This window comes from Scyliorhinus torazame, chromosome 9 (assembly GCF_047496885.1).
Source record: "Scyliorhinus torazame isolate Kashiwa2021f chromosome 9, sScyTor2.1, whole genome shotgun sequence".
Lineage (NCBI taxonomy): Eukaryota > Metazoa > Chordata > Chondrichthyes > Carcharhiniformes > Scyliorhinidae > Scyliorhinus > Scyliorhinus torazame.
In genome coordinates this window covers 266,155,157-266,179,693 of record NC_092715.1, presented here as the reverse complement: position 1 = coordinate 266,179,693, position 24,537 = coordinate 266,155,157, and the positions used below count along the sequence as shown (strand labels likewise).

Genomic DNA, 24,537 nt, shown 5'->3' with positions numbered 1-24,537 from the left:
AACCATAAATGTAACTTTGAAAATATAGGGCACGATCTAACCGAATGGGAACAAGGTCCCGTGATGAGCACATTTAGCGTGGGGTTTCCTGGTGCTCACAGTGCCGAGAGGCACCACGCTATAGATCATAGAATTTACAGTGCAGAAGGAGGCCATTCGGCCCATCGAGTCTGTACCGGCTCTTGGGAAGAGCACCCCACCCAAGGTCAACACCTCCACCCTATCCCCATAACCCAGTAACCCCACCCAACACTAAGGGCAATTTTGGACACGAAGGGCAATTTAGCATAGCCAATCCACCTAACCTGCACATCTTTGGACTGTGGGAGGAAACCGGAGCACCCGGAGGAAACCCACGCACACACGGGGAGGATGTGCGGATCTCCACACAGACAGGGACCCAAGCCGGAATCGAACCTGGGACCCTGGAGCTGTGAAGAAATTGTGCTATCCACAATGCTACCGTGCTGCCCACTATCTACCAGGATTCTGGTTCTAGTCAGGGCCTCAGTGGGGAACGCTCCGACAAGGCCGCACTTAGTCCCATTTCTTGCACTGAGGAATTCCGCTCGCCAGAATACGTCAGTGCAAACAAAGAACAAAGAACAAAGAAATGTACAGCACAGGAACAGGCCCTTCGGCCCTCCAAGCCCGTGCCGACCATACTGCCCGACTAAACTACAATCTTCTACACTTCCTGGGTCCGTATCCTTCTATTCCCATCCTATTCATATATTTGTCAAGATGCCCCTTAAATGTCCCTATCGTCCCTGCTTCCACTACCTCCTCCGGTAGCGAGTTCCAGGTACCCACTACCCTCTGCGTAAAAAACTTGCCTCGTACATCTACTCTAAACCTTGCCCCTCTCACCTTAAACCTATGCCCCCTAGTAATTGACCCCTCTACCCTGGGGAAAAGCCTCTGACTATCCACTCTGTCTATGCCCCTCATAATTTTGTATACCTCTATCAGGTCGCCCCTCAACCTCCTTCGTTCCTGTGAGAACAAACCGAGTTTATTCAACCGCTCCTCATAGCTTATGCCCTCCATACCAGGCAACATTCTGGTAAATCTCTTCTGCACCCTCTCTAAAGCCTCCACATCCTTCTGGTAGTGTGGCGACCAGAATTGAACACTATACTCCAAGTGTGGCCTAACTAAGGTTCTATACAGCTGCAACATGACTTGCCAATTCTTATACTCAATGCCCCGGCCAATGAAGGCAAGCATGCCGTATGCCTTCTTGACTACCTTCTCCACCTGTGTTGCCCCTTTCAATGACCTGTGGACCTGTACTCCTAGATCTCTTTGACTTTCAATACTCTTGAGGGTTCTACCATTCACTGTATATTCCCTACCTGCATTAGCCCTTCCAAAATGCATTACCTCACATTTGTCCGGATTAAACTCCATCTGCCATCTCTCCGCCCAAGTCTCCAGACAATCTAAATCCTGCTGTATCCTCAGACAGTCCTCATCGCTATCCGCAATTCCACCAACCTTTGTGTCGTCTGCAAACTTACTAATCAGACCAGTTACATTTTCCTCCAAATCATTTATATATACTACAAAGAGCAAAGGTCCCAGCACTGATCCCTGTGGAACACCACTGGTCACAGCCCTCCAATTAGAAAAGCATCCCTCCATTGCTACCCTCTGCCTTCTATGGCCTAGCCAGTTCTGTATCCACCTTGCCAGTTCACCCCTGATCCCGTGTGACTTCACCTTTTGTACTAGTCTACCATGAGGGACCTTGTCAAAGGCCTTACTGAAGTCCATATAGACAACATCTACTGCCCTACCTGCATCAATCATCTTAGTGACCTCCTCGAAAAACTCTATCAAGTTAGTGAGACACGACCTCCCCTTCACAAAACCGTGCTGCCTCTCACTAATACGTCCATTTGCTTCCAAATGGGAGTAGATCCTGTCTCTAAGAATTCTCTCCAGTAATTTCCCTACCACTGACGTAAGGCTCACCGGCCTGTAGTTCCCGGGATTATCCTTGCTACCCTTCTTAAACAGAGGAACAACATTGGCTATTCTCCAGTCCTCCGGGACATCCCCTGAAGACAGCGAGGATCCAAAGATTTCTGTCAAGGCCTCAGCAATTTCCTCTCCAGCCTCCTTCAGTATTCTGGGGTAGATCCCATCAGGCCCTGGGGACTTATCTACCTTAATATTTTTTAAGACACCCAACACCTCGTCTTTTTGGATCACAATGTGACCCAGGCTATCTACACCCCCTTCTCCAGACTCAACATCTACCAATTCCTTCTCTTTGGTGAATACTGATGCAAAGTATTCATTTAGTACCTCGCCCATTTCCTCTGGCTCCACACATAGATTCCCTTGCCTATCCTTCAGTGGGCCAACCCTTTCCCTGGCTACCCTCTTGCTTTTTATGTACGTGTAAAACGCCTTGGGATTTTCCTTAACCCTATTTGCTAATGACTTTTCGTGACCCCTTCTAGCCCTCCTGACTCCTTGCTTAAGTTCCTTCCTACTTTCCTTATATGCCACACAGGCTTCGTCTGTTCCCAGCCTTTTAGCCCTGACAAATGCCTCCTTTTTCTTTTTGACGAGGCCTACAATATCACTCGTCATCCAAGGTTCCCGAAAATTGCCGTATTTATCTTTCTTCCTCACAGGAACATGCCGGTCCTGTATTCCTTTCAACTGACACTTGAAAGCCTCCCACATGTCAGATGTTGATTTGCCCTCAAACACCCGCCCCCAATCTATGTTCTTCAGTTCCCGCCTAATATTGTTATAATTAGCCTTCCCCCAATTTAGCACATTCATCCTCGGACCACTCTTACCCTTGTCCACCAGTACTTTAAAACTTACTGAATTGTGGTCACTGTTACCGAAATGCTCCCCTACTGAAACATCTACCACCTGGCCGGGCTCATTCCCCAATACCAGGTCCAGTACCGCCCCTTCCCTAGTTGGACTGTTTACATATTGTTTTAAGAAGCCCTCCTGGATGCTCCTTACAAACTCCGCCCCGTCTAAGCCCCTGGCACTAAGTGAGTCCCAGTCAATATTGGGGAAGTTGAAGTCTCCCATCACCACAACCCTGTTGTTTTTACTCTTTTCCAAAATCTGTCTACCTATCTGCTCCTCTATCTCCCGCTGGCTGTTGGGAGGCCTGTAGTATACCCCCAACATTGTGACTGCACCCTTCTTATTCCTGATCTCTACCCATATAGCCTCACTGCCCTCTGAGGTGTCCTCTCGCAGTATAGCTGTGATATTCTCCCGAACAAGTAGCGCAACTCCACCTCCCCTTTTACATCCCCCTCTATCCCGCCTGAAACATCTAAATCCTGGAACGTTTAGCTGACAATCCTGCCCTTCCCTCAACCAGGTCTCTGTAATGGCAACAACATCATAGTTCCAAGTAGTAATCCAAGCTCTAAGTTCATCTGCCTTACCCGTAATGCTCCTTGCATTAAAACATATGCACTTCAGGCCATCAGACCCGCTGTGTTCAGCAACTTCTCCCCGTCTGCTCTGCCTCAGAGCCACACTGTCCCTATTCCCTAGTTCTCCCTCAATGCTCTCACCTTCTGACCTATTGCTCCCGTGCCCACCCCCCTGCCATACTAGTTTAAACCCTCCCGTGTGACACTAGCAAACCTCGCGGCCAGGATATTTATGCCTCTCCGGTTTAGATGCAACCCGTCCTTCTTATACAGGTCACACCTGCCCCGGAAGAGCTCCCAGTGGTCCAGATAATGGAAACCCTCCCTCCTACACCAGCTGTTTAGCCACGTGTTTATCTGCTCTATCTTCCTATTTCTAGCCTCACTGGCACGTGGCACAGGGAGTAATCCCGAGATTACAACCCTCGAGGTCCTGTCTTTTAACTTTCTGCCTAGCTCCCTGAACTCCTGCTGCAGGACCTCATGCCCCTTCCTGCCTATGTCGTTCGTACCAATATGTACAACGACCTCTGCCTGTTTGCCCTCCCCCTTGAGGATTCCCTCTACCCGTTCGGAGACATCCTGGACCCTGGCACCAGGGAGGCAACATACCATCCTGGAGTCTCTTTCACATCCACAGAAGCACCTATCTGTACCCCTGACTATAGAGTCCCCTATTACTATTACTCTTCTGCGCTTTGACCCTCCCTTCTGAACATCAGAGCCAGCCGTGGTGCCACTGCTCTGGCTGCTGCTGTTTTCCCCTGATAGGCTATCCCCCCCGACAGTATCCAAAGGGGTATATCTGTTCGAGAGGGGGACAACCACAGGGGATTCCTGCACTGACTGCCTGCCCTTTCTGGTGGTCACCCATTTCTCTGCCTGCACCTTGGGTGTGACCACATTTACATAACTGCGATCTATGACGCTTTCCGCCACCTGCATGCTCCTAAGTGCATCCAATTGCTGCTCCAACCAAACCATGCGGTCTGTGAGGAGCTCCAGTTGGGTGCACTTTCTGCAGATGAAGCCATCCGGGACGCTGGAAGCCTCCCGGACCTGCCACATCTCACAGTCAGAGCACAGCACCCCTCTAACTGACATTGCGTCAATTAATTAAAATTTGTCTTTTTTTTTTTAAATACTTTTTTTTAAATTTCAAAGTTACTGTCAACTATCTGTTTCCTAGCACTAGATTTCTAATAGAAATGCGATAGCTAACTATAATACTCTCCGATCTCTGGCTTAGATATCCTCTAAATTATAATTAAGTTATTATGTTTAATTAGTTCCCAAATACTCACATTTTTTTAAATTTAGGTTAGAATCCCAACCAGCCACTCTGGCCACAGCTTTTCTGTGATGTCACTTTAGTTTCCCCCCGACACACACAATTTGAAAAAAGGTATAAAAGTAAAAATAACTTACTTATCTTCGGAGTGTCTGAGATGTTCTCAGGTTCTCTCGCTGACAGAGACTGCTCCTCCACCTCCGATCCTTGACCTGCACAATGCTAATAATATAATAATATAATATGGCACTTACCTTACACCAATGGGTCTTATTATTAGGTTAGAGGAGGAGGGCGGGTGGGAGACACTACACGTGTAGTGTCTCGGGTTTCCTCTCCACCAGAATTTATTAGTTGGGGGGGGGGGGACTTGCCAGAGGTCCGCGGGCCGAACTTCCGGTTCCCGCCTTATATAAAAACAAATAAAACAGAAAAGAAGAACAGACACGGGACTAGGCAAGGCTTTTAAATACACTACTCACCTCCAAGAAGGCCCCTGCGCACCGCTGCCGCCGAAATCCGAAGGGCTGCTCCTGTAAAGGCAAGGCTTTTTAAAGTAAGTACTCACCTCCCAGAAGGCCCCTGCGCACCGCTGCCGCCGAAATCCAAAGGGCTGCTCCTGTAAAGGTAAGGCTTTTAAATACACTACTCACCTCCAAGAAGGCCCCTGCGCACCGCTGCCGCCAAAATCCGAAGGGCTGCTCCTGTAAAGGCAAGGCTTTTAAATACACTACTCACCTCCAAGAAGGCCCCTGCACACCGCTGCCGCCGAAATCCGAAGGGCTGCTCCTGTAAAGGTAAGGCTTTTTAAAGTAAGTACTCACCTCCCAGAAGGCCCCTGCGCACCGCTGCCGCCGAAATCCAAAGGGCTGCTCCTGTAAAGGTAAGGCTTTTAAATACACTACTCACCTCCAAGAAAGCCCCTGCGCACCGCTGCCGCCGAAATCCGAAGGGCTGCTCCTGTAAAGGCAAGGCTTTTTAAAGTAAGTACTCACCTCCCAGAAGGCCCCTGCGCACCGCTACCGCCGAAATCCAAAGGGCTGCTCCTGTAAAGGTAAGGCTTTTAAATACACTACTCACCTCCAAGAAGGCCCCAAGAAGTGCAGACACAGATTGTGACATTAGCCCCCCCCCCCCACACGGCCCCCAAACTCCCCATAATCCCAACTCAACTATAAGGGGGTCCTCGAGACCCCCCCTCCCCCCCAGCATCCGACCGCAGCCATGCAGGGCAAACCCATGCCCAATCCCCGTTGTGGGAAAAATGCCAGCCTGGCGCCCAGGCAGTCCCCCTACCCGGTGGTAGTGCCTGGCACTGCTAGACTGGCACTCACGTGGCACTGCCAGGGTGGCACCAACAGTGCCAGGGTGCCACCTTGCCAAGAGGGCAAGCACCTGGGGGCCTCCAATCCCCGTGTGTGCCGTTTCGTCTGTGGAGATCAGAACACAACGGCGGTCGCCAGAGGTGTCCGAGGCGGAAGGGGTTAGATCCTAACACCTCGGGTAAGTCAGGGGAGAGCATACTAGCTATCTCACTCTAATATGCAGACTTGCAAAGTAGCGACCCTGCCCACAATGGGCGGGATTCAGATCGCAATGTCTCAATGGGCGGGGCTCAGATCGCAATGTCTCACGAGATCGCGTTAGATCTCGCGAGGCGTGGCGAGCCAGTTGGATCCCAGACGAGGGATTTACCGGCCGCGCCGCTCCACCTCCCAGGCGCAACGCGGCCGGCTGATCACGCACTATAATATTCTGAGATATCAGGGTCGATGATAAAAGGCTGTTGCCACTGGCTGGAGATTCGAACACGGGACACGCAGTTTCAGGATAAGGACCAACCATTTAGGATTGAGATTAGGAGAGGTTTCTTCTCTCAAAGTATTGTGATCTCTGTATCCCAGAGAGCTGTGATTCCTCCGTTGATGAGAATATTCAAAGTTGAGATCGATAAGTTTTGAGCAGTAAGAAAATTATGGGAATGAGGGAGGAAGGGAGAGTTGACGTGGACGGTTAGTCATCATCTCATTGAAGGACAGAGCACCTACTCCTGCTCCTATTCTTTCTGTTAATCAAAGAGATTGTTGGACAGTGATCTTTTCTGACACTTTTTTCTTCTAGTTATGGGTCCCTATGTGAGGCGGATACTCTGCGATGAGCTCGGAGCACCTGCGAACTCTGCTGTCAATTGTGTCCCACTGGAGGATTTTGGTGGGCAACACCCAGACCCAAATCTCACGTACGCTACATCGCTACTCGAGGCCATGAAGGGAGGAGAATATGGGTTTGGCGCAGCTTTCGATGGAGATGGGGTATAATTTTACCTAAATGTATTACCATGAGTATTTTTGTTATTGCGGATCGATCATCTCATCAATGATAGCTGCTATAAGTTTATAGTTCTGCCTGAGACATTTCCTCATTCACAAGAAAATGATTCCATTAGTCGTTCAAATGTTTGTATTTTTAAGGGTTGTACCTCAACTGCCTAATATCTAATTAAACCATAGCGTGAAGCAGGAACATCGCTGTAGGGCTTCTTGTGACTGGACCTGGATGTCTATGTCTTTTGTGTAATCCCTGCTGTGTGTCTCTTCGATCTTTTGAAAGCTGATCGAAAAAAATTAAAAGTCAATGCAAGTTCACATGTGAATCATGAAGCAGTTTTATTGCACAGGCAGGAAGTCAATGTGCAAAGTAGTAACCACACTTATTGTAATCGAGGCAACTTCTGTTACAATCCCAGTTGATGTTAATACTGGACAAGCTGATTCCAGAGTGAAATCTGGCTTGATTAGACCCTAAAGATCTTTCAGAAACCATTGAGAAAGGTTAATGTACCAATTCACAGGAGTCGGCCGATGTACTTTTAAAGCAGAATAAAATAGGTATTAAAATAAGAAAAATGGCCGGCGCGGTGGCGCAGTGGTTAGCACTACTGCCTACAGTGCTGAGGACCCGGGTTCGATCCCGGTCCCGGGTCACTGTCTGTGTGGAGTTTACACATTCTCCCCGTGTCTGCGTGGGTTCCACCCCCACAACCCAAAGATTAGGTGGGTTGGCCACGCAAAATTGCCCCATGATTGGGAAAAAAATTCAAAAGAAAAGAAAGAAAAATAAGAAAAATGATTGACGCCAGACAAAAAAGGTGGAAAGATCTCAATACAAACAAAACAAGATGATTGAGATTCCCAATATTCATTTACCCCGTTATATCTTTACAGACACATAAACCAGTGAAGAGTTCCCACTAGCCTGACAGGCTTGTTGCTTGGGACTGGCACACATACAATTCCTGTGAATTCTTAAGCATTCGCTTGATACTTCGCACCCAACTCGGGGCTCCTGATGCAATGTGTGTGAGATGGCAAGGCAAGCGAACAGATTGCTGGTTACTTGCAGTTTACGGGACAAAACAGTTCCATCATCTTAACCACCGTTCAACTCAGTGTTTTTTAATTTTAATCTCATGTGAACGCACTAAACATACCCCTTAAAACAAATGTTTTTTCCAAATAATTTCTGTGATGCAAAAATAAGCGATTGAGAATCGAGAGATTAGGGCGAGGTAGATGGAAGCATTGCATTGTGTGGTATAATTATTTCACATTTTCAACCAAATGGCAAAGCAATCACTTAAGGGCCTCTAGGCATGAATAAATATTGGTGACGTTTCTTTGCTGTGCAGTTATCTGCCTTAATTGAAACTTAAAAAGCAGTACCAGACAGACTGTGAGGAGAGACTGATTTTCAGTGTATCTGCAGTGCAGGGTTTATGTCTCAAAACAGGTCGTCAAATTAAACCTTTCCACTCCCACCTTCCTCTTAAGCTGGTGAACTGACTCCTTTTTCCCAGGATCCCAGGGTAAAATAACGAGCGGAATGCTGGACAGCTGGCTAGGATCCAGCAGCTCCACTTGGCTGTTAGAGAACGGGACGGAGAAGGCGGGCGCCAGAATTCTAAGACAGGGATAAGTGGCGGAAATTCAAAGGAGATCGCTCTCTTTTTTTTAACAGGACCGTAACATGATTCTCGGGAGGAATGGGTTCTTCGTCAATCCCTCGGACTCCGTGGCCGTGATTGCGGCAAATGTCAGCTGCATTCCATACTTCCAGAAGACAGGAATTCGAGGATTTGCAAGAAGCATGCCCACCAGTACAGCGCTGGATAGGTAGGAAAGACTCACTCTCCACCCTGATGTATAATTCAACCTTAAAGTGTTTTCGGGAACATTCGTCAATTGAAGGATTTGCGCTTATGTAGCACCTTCCATGATGTCAGGACGTACCAATGTGCTTTACAGCCAATTAAGTACTTTTGAATTGTGGTCACTGTTTTGCCAGTCTTTGCACACGGAGAGGTCCCACAAATCAGCAATGGGTTAATAACCAGAGAATCTGTTATAGTGAGGTTGGCGATGAATATTGGCCAAGACGCCAGAGAAAACTCACCGGTGTGGTATTTATCATAAATGTAAGAACTGTAAGGGTTAATGAAATGTCTAGATCAGCCAGTAGAGGGAGCTAGAGTTACAAGTATATAAGACATTGATGCCTTTGTGGGGGAGAGAAGTGAAGGAGATAGCTAGAGTACAGACTGAAGGAAATATAGTGTGAGTGAGAGGAGATCATAGTTTAGAATAGTGTAGAGATTAGCTGTAGATGAGTGTAGATTGTATGTTAATTATTAACTGCGTATTTAGGAGTACGTGTCGAATCCAAATTAGTGTTGTTAATAAATTTATAGCTTTGTTCAAGTTCAAGCTGTTTTGTGGTCTTTGTGAACACTACGCCAACCACCCTGAATTTAACAACGCCAAGAACACTACAACCTGCTCTACTTTGAAATAGTGCTGTAGAATCTTTTATATCCACCTGTAAAGGCAGATGGGGCTGTGGCTTAACCCCTCATCCCAAAGACAGCACGTCTGACAGTGCAGGGCTCCCTCGGTACAAAGAACAAAGAAAAATACAGCACAGGAACAGGCCCTTCGGCCCTCCAAGCCTGCGCCGACCATGCTGCCCATCTTATCAAAAATCTTCTACACTTGAAATGAAATGAAAATGAAATGAAAATCCCTTATTGTCACAAGTAGGCTTCAAATGAAGTTACTGTGAAAAGCCCCTAGTCGCCACATTGCGGCGCCTGTTCGGGGAGGCTGGTACGGGAATTGAACCGTGCTGCTGGCCTGCTTTAAAACCCAGCTATTTAGCCCTGTGCTAAACCAGCCCCTAGAACCCACTTCCGAGGTCGGTACGGGCCCTCCAGCAATGCAGCGTTCTCTCAGTACTGAGCTTGGGGGGGGGGGGGGGGGGGTCACTTTAGATTTTGCGTTCATTTCTGTGATGTGGAACCCGAACTCACAACCTCTGGCTTGGAGGTGAGAGTGCTACTGATTATAATGGCTGCACGGTTCAATGAAAGTTCCAATTGGCTGAGAGAAGTGGTGAAGCGAGTGATTGGTTACACATGTATGGAGAGATATTCCTTCCCAATTGGGGGAAAAAAATCCCCCCCCCCCCCCAGGGTGTAAGGAATTTTTCACTCAATGAAGAGATTTCACCCAAACTTCCAACATGCGTATCCGAACATGGACCAAATCCAGCTTGCAATCAACCTCTGTACTCGGTGGCCTACATTGGCTCTCAGTCCAGCAACAACTCAGATTTAAAAATCTGACCCTCATGTTCCAATCCCGGCATGGCCCAGCTCCGCCCCACCTCTGGATAAAAGCAAATTACTGCGGATGCTGGAATCTCAAACGAAAGAGAAAATGCTGGAAAATCTCAGCAAGCCTGGCAGCATCTGTAGGGAGAGAAAAGAGCTAACATTTCGAGTCCGATGAGTCTTTGCCAAAGCTGACAAAGGCTTGTGTATTAACGCAGAGCTATCTCTCAGACAGACTTGGAATTTCAGTCAAACTTATCCAATTGAGGGGCAATTTAGCCTGGCCAATCCACCTACCCTGCACATCTCCGGGTTGTGGGGGTGAGACCCACGCAGACACAGGAAGAAAATGCAAACTCCACACGGACAGTGACCTGGGGCCGGGATCGAACCGAGTCCTCGGCGTCGTGAGGCTGCAGTGCTAACCACTGCGCCGCCATGCCGCCCAATAGTCAAACCTTTACGACAAATTCTGCCCTCCTTTTCTTCCAGGCACCAGGCCCCAAGAGGGTGTTGGTGACCATGGGCTTCCATTAGATTGGCCCATGATTGTACTTGACAAAGCAGTGCCATGGTCTGCCGTTCTCTTCTACAGTATTGCTGACGAGGAAACTCTCCTCTTCCCACCTGCCAGGCACACTGGAAGAATGTATGGGCTGACAATTAACCTGTTTGGCCAGGTATGAACCCAACTTCTGCGGCCATCAAGTTCTGAAGTGGGATTTGAACCCAGGACTTCTGGCCCAGAGGTAGAGACCCAACCCACTGAGCAACAAGACCTCCACAACCAGCTTCCTACATCTGGGAAAGGAATTCCCAGTGATGATTCTTCAACCTGATTGATTGAAGACCATCCTTTTGATTGTCATGCCCACACATGCCACTGATCCCCAGTAAAGGGCACCACACTGCATCAGACACCCGATGACAGCAAGTGGCCATTTGCAAGACCACAGAAAGCCTGTGGCCGGCTGTTAATGAGGTGAGTAGAGCGTGTCATTCCCTTGCCGAAGTTAGTGGAACATGGGAGAGAAAGGATTTGGGGTTTCAATAAGAAAGCCAATCGTGGAGATCAAACATTTGGGGGCTGGATTCTCCAATTTTGAGGCTATGTCCCCATGCTGGCGTGGGACGGTGGCGTTTTACGATGGAACAAATGCCGTAAAATGGCCACCGATCCTCCGTTTGGCTGGGGGCTAGCAGCTGAGCAGCGTAGAGCACATGGCTGCAACTGCCGATACGGCCCGGAGAATTGCCGGGTCCGTAGCCACGCATGCTCACGGCGGCGGCCTGCAGCGGCCGTGCCGTGCCAACAGGGCGGCGGCGGCTCGTGTGCCCCCGCACCAACCTCCCAGCAGTGCCCCCAGTCCCTGGGAAGGTCCCTCCTGCCCTCGGGTCGGACCTCCCAAGACTGTGGCGGTGCTGGACTGAGTCCGCAGCTGCCACGCCGAGTTCCTGATGGATGAGAGCCCCCGCGACCGACGCCGTCGGGAACTCGGCCGTTCAGGGGCGGAGCATCGGGGGGGTGAGCTTCAGGCAATGTCCTGAGGCTGTTGATATGGTGTGGTAATACCAGGTATTGCAGTACCTGAGAGGTGAATGACCATTGGCTAGACCTAGGAGTCTACCATTGGGTAACGTACATAGCCCCGCCCTGAGAGGCGGGGTATAAGAACCCATGCCGTCCCAGCAGCCTTCACCTTCTGTATCAAAGCTGCTGGGTACAGTTCTAGCTGATTAAAGCCGATTAGATATGACTCACCGTGTCTCGAGAGTTATTGATTTTGCATCAAGCGCCGCTGCCCCCGATTAGGTCGTGAACGGGGATTCTCCGGCCTATCGCTGAACGCATTCTCCCCGTGTCTGCGTGGGTTTCCTCCGGGTGCTCCGGTTTCCTCCCACAAGTCCCGAAAGACATGCTGTTAGGTGAATTGGACATTCTGAATTCTCCCTCAGTGTCCCCGAACAGACCACTTGTGTTTGTGACAACAAAGCTTGACTGTCCATGTAAATACAGAATGAATGTGATGTGACAAATAACTGATTGTATGAGGGAATTGAATTGAGAGTCCAGCTTCTTCTGCACACATCCAGTCGGACACTAGGGGAAAGAAAGTGATGCCCTGGAAGATTATCTTGTCAGCAATAAGTTCATATAAAGGCCAGTAATATATGAAGAAATCTGTAATAGCTAGTAGGGTTCCAAGAATGGCCAGCAGTAATCCCATCCCTCGAAGAAAAAATTCATAACTATGCCTCCACTTGATAGTTTGGGGGCAATATTTTGTATTAGTTTGTTCAGAATGCTATCATGATCACCATAAGGTTCTAGAACTTGATAGAATCGTACACCAGAGGAGGCTTTCCTCTGCTGACTCTTTGAAAGAGTTTTCCAACTTAGTTCCGTACCCCAGATGTAGCCCCATAACCCTGCAAATTAATCCTCTTCCAACATATCCAATTTTCTTCTGAAAGTTCCTATGGAATCCGATTTTGCCATCTTTCAGGCAGTGCATTCCAGATCTTGACAACCCTCTGGATGAAGACATTTCTCCCTGTTCCTCCTCTAGTCCTTTTGCCATTTATCATAAATCTAGAACATCTGGTTACTGACCCATTTGGCAGAGGAAACAGTTTCTCTCTAATTGTTCCACCAAAACCCATCGTAATCTTGGCACATCTCTTTGGGGTCTCCCTTTTAACATCTCCGCCTCGAGGAGCACACTCCCAGCTTTTCCAATGTCGCCACATAACTGAAATCCTTCATCCCTGGTAAATCTTCTTTATGCCCTGCCCAAGTCCTTCGATCCTAAAGTCAGGTGCCCAGATTTTTGTACAGTACTTATGCAACACAAGGTATTGTCCGGCAATACAAATCTTATTAACTGTGCACTTAAGGTGCTTCACACACTTGAGAACGATGATGGATTTTCTTTCTGTAGCACACCAAAGCTTAACGTTCCTCTGTGCCAAAGTTATAGTAACTCCATGATGGGGCTGTGGTGTCATGTTCTGTGTTGTGGTCGTAGTACAGATGCACACAGAACGTCTAGTTCTTTGACTAGTAGGATAGTTTTATTGACAAGGTGAACACGTGGAAAGATAATTAATGAGCTATGATACAAACGGTAACAAAATAAATGAATTCACTGAATTCCCCTGGAGCTACTTCCACTGCGGCTGTCCTCTAGTACAACTTACTACCAACTGCCAAATCCCTCAAGTCACATGGTGGATTTCTATCATCACCAGCTGGTCGGAGGTCGTACTGATAACTATATACATTGATCGATAACTATACCATTGATGTGCACACGCATATCACCTCATGTGGGATTAGGATACTGTATGGAGAAACTGCGAGACAATAATAGCTAGTGCGTTGTGGGATATAACAAGGGCATTTCTGAGTTTGGCAGTGTATTCCTGGGATTTAGGTAGGGTATTGCTGGTGTATTCCTAGGCTATAGTTTGCGTTTTCCTGAGATATTTCTAGGGAATTCCTGGACTATTCCACGGGAATGCCTGGCATTAAGTAATAACAACAAGGAATGAAGTTGTTGAGCCACATTGACACAATGATACAAAACATGTCCTGATGTGTGCAGCCTGCTCCAGTATCAAAGTGGAATGAAGCATATCCCCTGGGAGCCATTAGCAAATCGAGAGGAAACATCTGCTTTTGGCTGATCCAGAATCAACATGTTGTGTAGGAGACCGCTGCATGCTGTCAGATTCCTTACAGGACTAGTGATTTTAGAATCTGCTAATCGAAAACCATGGAAAAAGCGATCATCTGGGGCTTATTCACTTGCAGTTACACCAAAAGCCCGAGATGCAGTTCTCTTCCTGATAAATCACCGAGAAATTAAGTTGACGGGTAATTTGATTATAGCAGTGTAAGTCGCGCGGGAAACTCACAACTTGGTGCGTAGAAAATTGTACTTCCAGAGACCTAAATGAAGCAACGGGGAATTAAAAGGTGAAAAGGCTTTGTGCAAAGCAGCTTTAGTTTCAGGAGCACAGGTCACTTTGGTGAGGTGGGCTGCAAAGCATTATCTGATACCCAACCAACGCCATCATTAAAGATGGAAGATTACAGATGTTCACAGAGTCTTTTGGTAGTGGTGGTGGGGTGAAGGAGGCAGGGGATGGGGGTGGGGGGCTTAACAATGGCTGTGGTGGAGTTCAGTCTGCTGTGAAGACACTCAAAGGGGCCCACAACGTGAGGAAAAGGGGCTGACCTTGGTTGTGCTGACATTAACAGTTAGCAGCCTCTGAGCAGAGCTCTGTGCGTGCACATGATTCCACCACCAGCACGCGCTGGGGCTGCAGCGAAGGAGTTCTGGGCGATCAAGCAATGCTATCAACAGAATCCTTACACCCGTAAATGATTTGGACAGTTTGCAGCCTGATGGCAAACTTTGCATTTGATCAATCTCCAGGACACGGACAGTGCAGTGCTGAGGGAGTGCTGCCCTGCCAGAGGTAAAAGAAAGACTTGCATTAATATTCAAGGCCACAGTGTTGTGTTATTCACCCTGGGGTAACACGGACTGCAACAGGAAGCAGATGGATTGTAAAGCATACACCAAACTTAGACGTTGGTTCAATACGATTTATTGAACTTCTGTAACAATGCACACAGCTTGCTGTGGGCTGACACTCTACTACTCTAAGTGTACTAACTCTAACTAACTAGACCAGACTAGCTCTGATCCACATGTAGAAGATGCTAACTGATATATACACCCTGACTGTCACTACAGTTGTCACCAGTGGGAAGAGGCAGAGTGCTGACGCCTTGTGTGTTTTATAGTGGGAAACCCCCCTCTGGTGTTCTGTCTGGTGATTGGTTGTGTTCTGTCCTGTGTGTTGATTGGCTAACCTGGGTGTCTGTCACTGCCTGTCTTTACCTCATGATGTGCATGGGTGCATATTATGACGCACAGGATTTCCCAAAGCACTTTATAGCCAGTCAAGCAGTGTTGAAGTGTAGTCACTGTTGTGATGTGGGAGCTACAGCAGCTAATGTGCGCCCAGCAAACTCCCACAAGCGGCAGTGTGATGACCAGATAATCTATTTTTCTGGACACCAGGGAGAACTCCCTTGCTCATCCTTAAAATAATGCTGTAAAATCTTACACACCCACCTGAGAGCGCAGATGGGACCTCAGCTTAACAACTCATCTGAAAATGTAGCTCACCCTCAGTACTACAGTGGTGTGTTAAATTTGTTTTTGTTGTGCTGGGCCTTCAATCCACTGCCTTCTGACTTAGAGGCAAGGCTGCCCAGTATGTTTAGGATGAGATGTTAAACGAAGGCGCTGCTCATCACAGCCCCGTGATAGATGTAAAAGATCCCTTGGCCTTGATTTTGATGAAAAGGAGGGGAGTTCGCACCGGTACCCTAAGGTTCAATATTTATTCCTCACGTGACGTTACTGTGGTAAACCACTGTTGTACCTCTATTAGAGGATGTACGGTAGAACCTGCACTACAGGTTCGCCTGTGGCCCCTGCCTGCTGGCTCCGCCCAGGAGGCGGGGTATAAATATGCGTGTCCTCCAGCTCGCAGCCATTTCGCCAGCTGCTGTGGGAGGCCACACATCTGATAGCAATAAAGCCTCAGTTTGGATTCAACTTCCGTCTTTAGTCAAATTGATCGTGCCTCAATTTATTGCTATCAGTTTCGAAGGATGGACCGCCATATTAAACCGGATCGCCTGCAGCTGGATCCGCACTCTATCGACGCCAGAAAAGACTTCCAGCACTGGCTAGCTTGCTTCGAAGCGTACATCAACGCGGCACCGACCCCTGTTCCGGAGGCTCAGAAGATCCAGATCTTATATTCCAGGCTGAGCTCTAAAGTCTTCCCGCTGATCCAGGATGCACCAAACTACGCTGAAGCCATGACTCGACTCAAGGACAACTACGAGCAGAAGACAAACACGCTCTTCGCCAGGCACGCACTCGCCACTCACTCTCAACTCCCTGGTGAGTCCATAGAAGACTTCTGGAGGGCCCTAATCCCACTAGTCCGGGACTGTGACTGGCAGGACGTTACAGCCAAGGAACACTCAGACCTCCTTATGTGGGTCGCCTTTGTGACTAGAATTGGGTCAGATATCATACGCCAGCAGCTCCTAGAAGGGGCCACACGCGACCTCGCAGAGACTAAAACGGTCGCGCTCTCCATGACAGTCGCCCTGCGCAATGTCCAGTCATATGCCCCCAACCGTGCGGCCCACCCCTCCTACACTTCGTGGACCCCACAGACCCCAATACGCCTGCGCTACACGCCAGCCAGCAAACCCCGGGGGGCCCCGAAGCTATTTTTGCGGCCAGCAAAAGCACCCCCGCCAATGCTGCCCTTTGTAAAGCCTGCAGGAAGAAGGGCCACTTCGCCGCGGTGTGTCAGGCCCGCTCAGTAGCCGCGATCGCCCACACCCCCCCCCCCCGTCATGGACAATGGGCGCCGCCATCTCCTCCTCCCCCCCCAGACCACATGCGACCAGTGGGCGCTGCCATCTTCCTCTCCATGCAACACGTGTGTTTCATGTGCGCCGCCACCTTGTCCCACCCCCGCAACGTGAGTTCCATGGGTGCCGCCATTTTGTAACCCGCAAGATCTTCGGGCGCCACCATCTTGTCTACCCCTCAGCACATGGGCACCACCAGCGTTCCAGGACCTGAACTCAACGGCCGCCACACTGCCCGACAACCAACCAAGGCTCGCCTCCATGTCGCTCGACCAGTCTCGCCCGCATAACCTGACCAACGCAGCCACCAGCGTGAAAGTCGACGGCCATGTAACCTCTTGCCTGCTGGACTCTGGGAGCACTGAAAGCTTCATACACCCGGATACGGTAAGGTGCTGCTCCCTCACGATACACCCCCCAATCAAAAACTCTCCCTGGCCTCCGGATCCCATTGCGTAGCGATTCGGGGGTACTGTAACGTCACGCTCACGATCCAGGGCGTAGAATTCCACTGCTTCCGCCTCTACGTCCTCCCTAACCTCTGCGCTGCACTAATCCTAGGCCTGGATTTCCAGTGTAACCTCCAGAGCCTAACCCTGAAATTTGGCGGACCCTTACCACCCCTTACTGTGTGCAGCCTCGCGACCCTAAAGGTCGACCCACCTTCCCTCTTTGACAGTCTAACTCCAGATTGCAAACCCGTCGCCAGCAGGAGCAGACTGTACAGCACCCAGAACAAGACCTTCATCAGGTCCGAAGTCCAGCGGCTGCTTCGGGAAGGCATCATTGAGGCCAGCAACAGCCCCTGGAGAGCTCAAGTGGTAGTAGTTAAAACTGGGGAGAAGCACAGAATGGTCGTGGACTACAGCCAGACCATCAACAGGTACACGCAGCTTGACACGTACCCCCTCCCATGCATATCTGACATGGTTAACCGGATTGCACAGTACCGGGTCTTCTCAACGGTGGACCTGAAATCCGCTTACCACCAGCTCCTCATCCGTAAATCGGACCGGCCATACACCGCCTTCGAGGCAGACGGCCACCTATACCACTTCCTTAGGGTCCCCTTCGGCGTCACTAACAGGGTCTCGGTCTTCCAAAGGGAGATGGACCGAATAGTCGACCGGTACGGCTTGCGGGCCACGTTTCCGTACCTAGACAATGTGACCATCTGCGGCCATGATCAGCAGGACCACGGTGCCAACCTCGCTAAATTTCTCCGCACCGCCACTCTCCTCGACCTCACGTATAACAAGGAGAAGTGTGTGTTCCGTACAAACCGCTTAGCCATCCTCGGCTACGTGGTCGAGAACGGAGTTCTGGGGCCCGATCCCGACCGCATGCGCCCCCTCATGGGGCTTTCCCTCTCCCACTGCCCCAAGGCCCTCAAACGCTGCCTGGGGTCCTTCTCGTATTACGCACAGTGAGTCCCAAACTATGCGGACAAGGCCAGCCCACTCATACAGTCCACTCATTTCCCCCTGACGGCCAAGGCCCAACAGGCTTTCGCCCGGATCAGAGCTGATATTGCCAAAGCTGGAATGCACGCTGTAGACAAAACACTTCTTTTCCAAATAGAAAGCGACGCATCGGACGTCGCCCTTGCCGCCACCCTCAACCAGGCAGGCAGGCCCGTGGCATTCCTTTCCCGCACCCTCCATGCCTCCGAAATTCAGCACTCATCCGTCGAAAAGGAGGCCCAGGCTATCGTTGAGGCTGTGCGACATTGGAGGCATTACCTGGCCGGCAGGAGATTCACTCTCCTCACTGACCAACGGTCGATAGCCTTCATGTTCAACAATACACAGCGGGGCAAGATCAAAAATGATAAAATCTTGCGGTGGAGAATTGAGCTCTCCACCTATAACTACGAGATTAAGTATCGCCCCGGCAAACTCAATGAGCCCCCAGACGCCCTATCTCCGGACCCTGCACGACAGCCTTTGTCACCCAGGGCTCACTCGGTTGTACCACTTCATTAAGGCACAAAATTTGCCCTACTCCGTCAAGGAAGTAAGGACGATCACCAAGGACTGCCAGGTCTGTGCTGAGTGCAAGCCGCACTTCTACCGACCGGACCACGCGCACCTGGTGAAGGCCTCCAGCCCCTTTGAACGCCTCAGCGTGGATTTCAAAGGCTCCCACCCCTCCTCCGATCGACACACATATTTCCTCAGTGTGATTGATGAATACTCCCATTTTCCCTTCGCCATCCCATGCCCCGACATGACGTCTGCCACCGTCATTAAAGCCCTTAATTCTATCTTCACTCTGTTCGGCTTCCCCGCCTACATTCACAGTGACAGGGTATCCTCATTCATGAGTGATGAGCTACGTCAGTTCCTGCTCAGCAGGGGTAACGTCTCCAGCAGAACGACGAGCTACAACCCCCGGGGAAACGGACGGGTAGAAAGGGAGAATGGGACGGTATGGAGGGCCGTCCAGCTGGCCCTATGGTCCAGAAATCTCCCGGCCTCCTGCTGGCAAGAGGTCCTCCCTGATGCACTACATTCCAGTCTCTCATTACTCTGCACTGCTACCAACAGTACACCACGTGAACATCTTTTTGCCTTCCCCGGGAAGTCCACATCCGGGGTATCGCTCCCAACTTGGCTCACAGCTCCGGGAACCGTGCTTCTCTGCAAATATGTGTGGCTCTACAAGGCGGATCCGTTGGTGGAAAGGGTGCACCTGCTCCACGCAAACCCACAGTACGCCGATGTGGCGTTCCCCGACGACCGCCAGGATACCGTCTCCCTCAGGGACCTGGCACCAGTAGGTTCCACCCCCACACCACCCCCGGCGCCACCCTCCCCTCCCCCGCCACCCCCATCACCCCCCCCAGGACCGTCCGTCCTCCCCCTGCCCACCCCCGTTGATGAAGAGGATTTCGGCACGCTCCCGGAGTCAACTTCGACCACGACAGCACCAACATCGCCGGCTCCACTTCGGCGATCCCAGAGGACGATCAAGGCGCCGGACCGGCTGAACCTCTGACCGGCCCACCGATGACCAGAGACATTTTTTCACTGTTCTGTAAATACTAAAGATTGTTAATTGTATATAGTTATCCACCATCCCCGCCGGACTCAATTTTAACAGGGGGTGAATGTGGTAAACCACTGAGTTCTTATATTAAGGGTTGTACGGTAGAACCTGCACTACAGGTTCACCCGTGGCCCCTGCATGCTAGCTCCGCCCAGGAGCCGGGTTATAAATATGCGTGGCCTCCAGCCCGCAGCCATTTCGTCAGCTGCTGTGGGAGGCCACACATCTGATAGTAATAAAGCCTCAGTTTGAATTCAACTTCGTCTCCTGCCAAATTGATCGTGCCTCAAATATATTCAAGGCAGATTGACAAAACCGTGGGGCGCGATTCAACCAAAACATTTCTAAGGGCGGGATTCTCCGGCCTATCCCCGCCCAGCGACCGGAAGTTCCCGCTCAAGATCAATGGATCTAACATGGTCCGCGTCCCGCCCGTGACAATCTTGCGGTGGGCACTGTGGGAAAAATGCAGCCCGAAGTGTCATTTAGGGCGGGTTTGGCGGGGGGGGGGTTTCTCACCGGCTTTTTGGGTGAGATCCACACTGCTATTCAACCACCCTTTGGGACTTGGGGAATTTCCCTCTGGTCAGCAGCTGAAATCCTGATTGCCATTGGCGTCAGTCTTCCTGGACTTCAGTTCCACTCTTGGTCAACTGCTGCCTTGGTGTCAAAGACAGCTACTCTGCTTTGTTCAGCTACACAGATAAATCTAATGCATGGTACGGATTTTAATCGTCGAGTATTTTAAGGTTATGCCTTCCGATATAGCATTGGCCTGCAATTTAATACCAGGTTATTTTTGCACTGAGCTAACAGTTGGTCCATTTTTGATCCAAGCGGGCTACATACTGTGACTATTACCTGTTCCCAGTTACAGATAAATAAAGAACTTTGTTGTATCAGGGAATCTTCCAGTTGGGATTTTAAAATATCAAACAACCTCCTTTATATTGCTCTGAGTCACAATGGGCTGTACAGGTCAGCATGTCCCAGGTTTGCTGCTGTATGTGTGCCGGGCAAAATGAACTGAGCAAGTGCTTTTTGTCGAGGTGTTGCAATTAGCCTCGGTGCCCGTGGGAGGAGGGATGTGCTGACCCAGATTCTTCCCGGGGATACTATTCCCCGCCTTTTGGAACCTACCAGGTCAGATACATACAAGGTCGGGTGCAGCTGTGATGCTTTAGAATGACAAATATGACAGGAAGGAGACCAGCTGGTCTTAGAAACCTGGCCCACACCATAGTGCCCAGAGGGCTAAACACTCCACCTCCCCCCCCCCCCCCCGCCGCCACCACCTCCACCCTGTCTCTCTCCCCTTCCCCCACCCCCACCCCCCGCCCTGTCATGTAATCAAGCACATAGGAATCCTTCAGAAAAAGACGGGGCCAATATGGGGAAAATACCCCATAAAATATTCTGTACAGTTTCTCTACGGTTGGATAATCACACAACATTCAGCAAGTTGGCAACTTCGGGGGCGGTTTTGAGCCTCTCCCTCTCCACCCGTTAGGAAGCTGGCGCGTGCACAAAATCCGGAGAGCAGCAAAAATCGTGATTCCGCCGTGATTGGCTTGGGGAATATTACTCCGCTCCCCTCGCCAGGTGGAGTCGTGCGAATCGCACCACGTGAGCCTGATTTTAATACATTAGCATGTTATTCGCCAGCACACCGTCCAGACCTTCACCCCTCCCGGAATATTCACCGGGAGCCAGCGTGACGTCACGCCAGCGTCATTTGTTACAGCTCTTCGTAGATGTGAACCTTCACCTCCGAGGGGGGTATCAGGGGCCAGCCCTCAGGCAGCCATGACTGCCCAAGCTCGTCACTGCTCTGGGTGCATCGGGGAGGCCGCAGGGGACACAGATAGGTGCAACTCTGGGCTGGGGCTGGAGTTCATGCACACAGTCTCGGGGGGGGGGGGGGGGGCCCTTCCAGCAGGAGCGCATCTTCAACGAGTCATCAGTGTGGGAGGTGGGAGAGACACACTGCTGCCTCTCTCCGGCACAGGGATGAGGGGCCGAGTGTGCACCAGGGTTTGTGGAACTTGGGTCCATGAAATGACTGGTTGGAGGATTTGGTGGTGAACTAAATGAAATTTATTACAAGTGCTATATTCCAGTGGTGCTCTATTTTCTAGTTAAAATTTAGAGCACCCAATTATTTTTGTCCAATTCAGGGGCAAGTTAGCGTGGCCAATCCACCTGCCCTGCACACCTTTGGGTTGTGGGGGTGAGACCCGCGCAGACACGGGGAGAATGTGCAAACTGCACACGGACAGTGACCCGGGGCCGGGATCGAACCTGCGAGAGAGTCAGGCATCCCCCCCCGAGTGCTGGATCCCTGGGACCATCATCTGTGAGGTGCTCACCAACGAGTGACCCAGAAGCTGTGACACCTCTTTGAGCGTGAGGTCGGAGAAGTCTGCCTCTGAGTTGCTCGGGATCTTGAGAATGGTCCAGGTCGGTCGACTGTGTGTCCTGAAAGAGAAGGGAGATGGTATATTTTGGGGCATTAATGAGGCGAGATTTTTACTCACGGCAAGTTTGATGAATGACTGTGTGGCCTGAGGGTTTTCATTTTTCCTGACTGCCCCCGCTTCGCCATCAGCACAGACATGGTCAGGCTCCTCCCCGTCAGTTCAAGCGCTCTCTCCTCATGCGGGGTCAGGTTTCTAAGCTCCCTCATGTCTCCGGGTGGCTGCGTCCTCTCTTGCCAGTTGCGCTCCAGTTTGTCCTGCGGAGACACAGGTAGGGAGAGGTGATAGAGGGGTTGAGGGGAAGAGGGCATCATGACAGGTCAGCAACCCAGTGAGGCCGATGGGTGGGAGAGCACCTTGGAGGCTCAAGGGGTAGGTGAGGGGATGCAGTGAGAGACTGGAGGTGGCACATCTATCCTGGCCATGCGAGGAAGGTCATCCACCTGCTTCCTGCACTGCTGCCCAGCCCTCTTCTACAGACAGCTGGCACTGACCAATGACGCTATTGCCTCTGTCATGTGAGAGTACCTTTAAGAAATGGGTGTTTATAAATGGGTGTGTATATAAATATCTGTAGTGAGAGTACCTTTAAGAAATGGATGTTTGCTCCTGCAGTGATGTCAGAGAATGGGTGGAGCTGGGCTGTCTGTCAGCTTTTTACTTTCGTTTTTGAGCAGGCTGCAGGGTGTGTTTTAGTTTCTTTTTGAGTGTTGGAGCTGAAGCCAGCCCAAGCAGGTGCACTGCTGTTCTCTCTGCCATCAAAAGACTATCTCTTGATCACTTGGTGAATTCAGAATTATAAATGTTCCCAGTAGTGAATGTAAACCTGATGTGCTTCTGTTAAAGGTTTTGTTTTTAAGTCGTAAGGATGTTAAATGGAAAGCTTAAAGGATTACTTAGTATTGTAGTCTTTGGGGGTTGTATTTGAATTAATGGGTGCTAAGATGTTCACTATGTTTTAAAAAGGTTAACTTGAGTTCATAGAATAAACATTGTTTTGCTTTAAAAAATACTTTTCCATTTCTGCTGTACCACCTGTAGAGTGGGCCGTGTGCTCCCCATACCACAATCTATTAAAAGTTGTAGGTCAGGTGAACTCCATGATACACTTTGGGGTTCTCTAAACCCTGGCCCATAACACCTCCCAGTGGGCCACATCCCGGATTGCGGGTAGAGTACGCCCCACATCTACTGCACCCCATCCAGAATTCTGGTCAGGACTCCCTCGGTAAAACACGGAGTTGAATTCCGTGCTGCCCTACCCTTCAGATGGATCTGGAGCGAGGGCTGGGGTGGTGTTTATATGGAGCTCCCCAGTGCAAGCGAATCAGCGGGAAGCCACCAGGAGCGCGGCATGACTCTCACAGGGAGGAAAGCATTTATTCAACTAGCATAAGATTCCGTGAGAAATCTGGTAGGTGTCACTCCGGTTTTCCTGCCGGAACTGACACTTTGATGCTTTTCTGGTAAGATTCCGCCCTCATCCCAAACTGCTTCCGTGATCAAACAAACTGTGACAGTTTGTTTGGGGTTACGGGGATAGGGAGCGGGAGTGAGCCTGGATGGGGTGCTCTTTCAGAGGGACGGTGGAGACTCAATGGGCCAAATGGCCTCCTTCAGCATTGCAGGAATTCTATTCGAAGTCAGATAAGGAAATGTTAGGACAGGTGATCAAATGCTTTGTCAAAGAGGCGGTTTTTAGGAGTTTCTTAAAGGAGGAGAGGGAAAATCGCGGCGTGGGGTGGATTCAATGAGAAATCTCATTGGCAGCGGTGGGACCAAAAGATCCCGCCATTGGCCAATGGCAGGCCACCTCCTTCCGCCGGGAAATACGTTGTCCACCCAGCTGGAAGACACGGATTTAAGATAAATGGCAAAAGAACCTGAGGGCAGTTGAGGAGAATTTTTTTAATACACTGAGTTGTCAGGTTGTGACCTGGGGCGGGATTCTACGACCCCCCCCCCCCCGCCGGGTCGGAGAATCGCCGGGGGCTGGCGTGAATCCACCCCCCCCCCCCCCCCCCCCCGCCGGTTGCCGAATTCTCCGGCACCGGATATTCGGCGGAGGCGGTAATCGCGCCGGCCGGTCGGCGGGCCCCCCCGGCGATTCTCCAGCCCGCGATGGGCCGAAGTCCCGC

The 24,537-nt window shown here is 50.3% G+C and overlaps 1 protein-coding gene across 1 annotated transcript in view; it reads left to right on the top strand.

Annotated features, from left to right (window-relative positions):
- The window catches only part of pgm5 (phosphoglucomutase 5), a 380,558-nt gene that overhangs the window by 287,573 nt on the left and 68,448 nt on the right, over nt 1-24,537 (top strand). The window contains exons 5-6 of the mRNA XM_072517425.1: nt 6,844-7,034; nt 8,740-8,894. Coding sequence (XP_072373526.1) covers nt 6,844-7,034; nt 8,740-8,894 — 346 coding nt within the window. The remainder of the gene's footprint in view (nt 1-6,843; nt 7,035-8,739; nt 8,895-24,537) is intronic.